This window comes from Micrasema longulum, unplaced genomic scaffold, assembly GCF_059751315.1.
Source record: "Micrasema longulum isolate JH-2025_06_02 unplaced genomic scaffold, ASM5975131v1 h1tg002881l, whole genome shotgun sequence".
In the NCBI taxonomy this organism is placed as follows: domain Eukaryota; kingdom Metazoa; phylum Arthropoda; class Insecta; order Trichoptera; family Brachycentridae; genus Micrasema; species Micrasema longulum.
Window position 1 is genome coordinate 1 of NW_028280002.1, and position 3,643 is coordinate 3,643.

General features: G+C 34.6%; 1 protein-coding gene across 1 annotated transcript; it reads left to right on the top strand.

The window, feature by feature from the left end:
• The first annotated feature begins 275 nt into the window (after positions 1-275).
• Positions 276-3,087, top strand: LOC148271421 (uncharacterized). Its single transcript, XM_088241405.1, has 3 exons — positions 276-497; positions 741-958; positions 1,790-3,087. The coding sequence occupies exons 1-3, from the start codon at positions 397-399 to the stop codon at positions 1,795-1,797; spliced, it is 327 nt and encodes a 108-aa protein (XP_088097531.1). The 5' UTR covers positions 276-396; the 3' UTR covers positions 1,798-3,087.
• The last annotated feature ends 556 nt before the right edge of the window (positions 3,088-3,643 follow it).

The following is a 3,643-nucleotide window of genomic DNA, read 5'->3' on the forward strand; positions in this document are numbered from 1 at the left end:
TTAAAAATTGCGCGTTAAACACAATTATTACTGTAGACACTTAATGGGTCATAATTCCAGTGGGCCCAACGTCCGATGGGCATCGATCCTTTAAGTTAGCTGCCTGTTTAGATTTTATTACTTTGGTTCTTATTTTGATGATCATGGTTTTAAAACAATTTATAACTTTTACGTAATTGTTCACAATGTTTTTGTTCTGTTATGTCCCAGAAGTAGCTCACAAAAGTGAATACACGTATGGAGAAAACCATAACCTAAATGTAAACTATGTTTCCTCTAATTTCTAATGTGATATTGCTTTGGCATCATTCAAAACTACATTGAATTCATAAAAAAGCCAATTTCCATATTTCTAGTTAAAATTTTATTTTTCAGATCAATAAACTACGCTACCACATGGACTTCATACTTCTCACTCAAAACGGACAAGAGACCCCCATGACTAGTGACGAAGATAAATGTCAAACTACAAAAGAAATCAAAGCTCTCGTTCAAAAGTAAGTTGATCTTATTTTTTGTTCATAGACATGCAGTCTTAGCTAGTGTCCCAGCATTTAGTACAAATAGGGAAATATCACCTTTTTTTTACAATTTTAAATGAATAAGGGTCCATGAGATACTGTTGAGTAAAAAAAACAATAATTTTTAAAAACCACTAAGCTTCCTCATTGGAAACCTTTCATAAATATGGGTTTAAAAATAATTTAATATTAACTGTTTGCGATATAATCAAAACAAAGGTTGATATCCCGTCCCCGGCGGTACCGCGAGCCCGGCAGTGTAGCCCGTGCGTGGCACTGGGGGCTGCATTACCCCGACATGGAGGCCCACGCCATCACCACCTCGGAGAGCGCGCCATCTTCCCCCCTCACGAGGGGCTCGTGCTTCGCGAACCCAGCGCCAAGGAGCTGTTCCAAGCCGCCGTCGACAACAGGAAGGTCCATCAAATGTGCAAAAGGTGATTATTTCTTTTTACACAACTTTTTCAAACAAATGTAAATAATTATGGCCGTGGGGATATGTCTTCCAAGTTAACCCTTCTTTGCTCTGATAAAAAAAAAAATTGCGCAACCTTGTACTGTTTATTTAATACACTTGCATAATGAGAGATTTAAAATCAGAAAAATTAAATATTTGTAAGCAATTGCTTCAATCAGCTATATTTGAAGTCAACGCTGATAATATTTTAAATATAAATATAAAAAATATTTGCTAACGCTCACAACGGGAGCGACTGGACCACCCCTAACAAAGCTCCGAAAGCTACTGGACTACTGGCAGTAGCAGGTGCAAGTGGTGTACCTTTGGGCAATTTTTTTTTCTTCTTTGTTATTTTATTTTTTCCCTATGTTATCAGAGATAGATATTTTTTGTTTCTGTTTCAAATTTATAATTAAATTCTGGAAGAAAATTGTATTCACTGGTCCGATATCTTTACACAATAACGTGTAATGACAAGTTTGACAGAAATGTGTTGCCAGAGATATAATGACTGTCCAAAGGTACACGATTTGCCCCTACCTTGCATGATGCATGAAGTTGTCTCTCTGGCTCGCGAATATACCTATAGCATTGACAATAAGATGTAAAGAGTGTTTGAGACAACTGTATATTTATGTTTGTAAAAATGTTATAAGCCATTATGACATTTAAATAAATTAATAAATAAAAATAATCATCATTCCCTTGACCGCACCTGATGGCGCAAAGGAACTACATTGGTAGTCCGATGCAGCGTATTTTAATAATTAAATATACATATATTAAAGTAAATAATATTTTTTTACAGTTATTTGAATGGTGGTCCAAATAACGACACTGTGAAATGCCCGCTGTGCCCAAACTGAAGAAATGCCTCTCACTAGCATGCGCCTTCACCTTAACTCTAGACTTCACAAGGAGAGAGAATCCGACTTGCCAGATATTGCCGAAGACTAAAACATTTCGTACGAATATGCAATTTTTTTAATTACCATATGTAGTGCATTTAAGTTGAAAGAAATCTTCCGATTTATTTCTGCGAAGGAACATTCCTAAATATGTTATCATATTACACTCTTTCAACATATTACAAGAATCTCCTGATGTATATTCATTGTTTATTAGTCTTAATCAAACTCGAAACCTCAAATATGTTACAACCGCTACACTACGAGACGGACATCCTTTTTCTTTATTCTTGTAATAATCTTTATCCACCTGGACACTAAATAAACATTAAGAAATACACTTATAGAGCCTTAAATATCTATTCACCATTTATGTATAGGCATCGTGCCCGTGCACATTTTCTCATTATAGGTCACCTCAACAATGTATTATAAGCATATTCCACCAGCATCAAAACATATTCCCTTATTTTTTGTCTCAATGCAATATCCTATTAGCATTATTCATAATGCCCATTAGTAGAACTGTCTGTCTTGGAGAGTTAACCAAGCCCTTGTATTTTTAAGTGATATTTAGTAGTTAATAAATATATTACATATGGAGATGTAATCTAACAAAATAATCTAGAAGCATGGTAATAAAAAAAATTTAAAGACCTCCACAGATAGTTTATTTTTATACAATTGTTTCATAATTTTCCTAATTACTATGTTTGATATTAAGGCTGGGTTGGTCTCCAAAATCACTCGCAAGTGAGTGGTGGCGTATAAAAAAAAAAGGCTTGGTTGTTTTATCACCTGATAATAGCTATTCTGACAAATATTCCTTTTTTCTTACTTATAAAATTGTGTTTTTAAAATTGGGTATTTTCACAAATTGGGAATAACATTGAAAATATGTTAAATATTTCAAGTGGATTTTTACGATTCTAATGATACAACTATCAATACATATATAATAAAAACATGTTTTATTCATAATTTTTTTTATTTAAAATCGAGCACATGCAAAACGGCTCGCAGTTGGCGTCACGTTATTTCGAAGTCACACGGCATGGCCGCCGAGTGCGCTCCTAACAAACATTGTGTACAAGTATGGTGCAGTTACGTAATACGTAAAATGTACCATTTGTCCCATAGGGTGCTGAAAATCTTATTTTCCAGGTAATTGAAAGTTTATTCAATGTCACACGAAAAATTGAAAATACCATTACCATTGTAATTATTTGCTTATATAAAAATAAAAAAACAGAATGACATTATTCGATTTTTATCTATTACTGATGATCAAACAACTAGGCCTAAATTGTTTTTTTTTTTTTACCTAAATGACAAATATTTTAGTCTAAGAACATTATTTACCCAATAAACAGTGCTAGCTAGAATAATTTTTGCTACTCATGAGTTAAAATTTTATATTCTGTTATAAATTTGGTTCTCAAAATCTTCTTCTTAGTCTCAATCCTGGGGATTGGTTTGCAGCAAAGTCCTGCATCTCGTCTTCCACTGCTCTCTATTATCTGCAGCCCTCTTCAGCTCAGCATATGAGACGCAGTTCAAATACTCGCACACTTGCTCCAAATACTCCCATCGGAAGCACCGTCTGTGATTTGTCCTCTCAACCATTCCTTCTATTATGTCATGCCAGGAGACTCTCATGGCGCATAATGTGGCTGATCTATTGGGCTCGCTTCTCTGAGATAGATTTGATTAGGTGCCACCCTTCTTCGATTCTACTAAGTACCTCGTCATTA

Bases quoted from the DNA above. Each gene is read 5' to 3' on its own strand.
- LOC148271421 (XM_088241405.1), top strand. From the start codon at position 397: ATGGACTTCATACTTCTCACTCAAAACGGACAAGAGACCCCCATGACT. The intron at 498-740 runs GTAAGTTGATCT...ATCAAAACAAAG, and splicing joins ATCAAAGCTCTCGTTCAAAA to GTTGATATCCCGTCCCCGGC.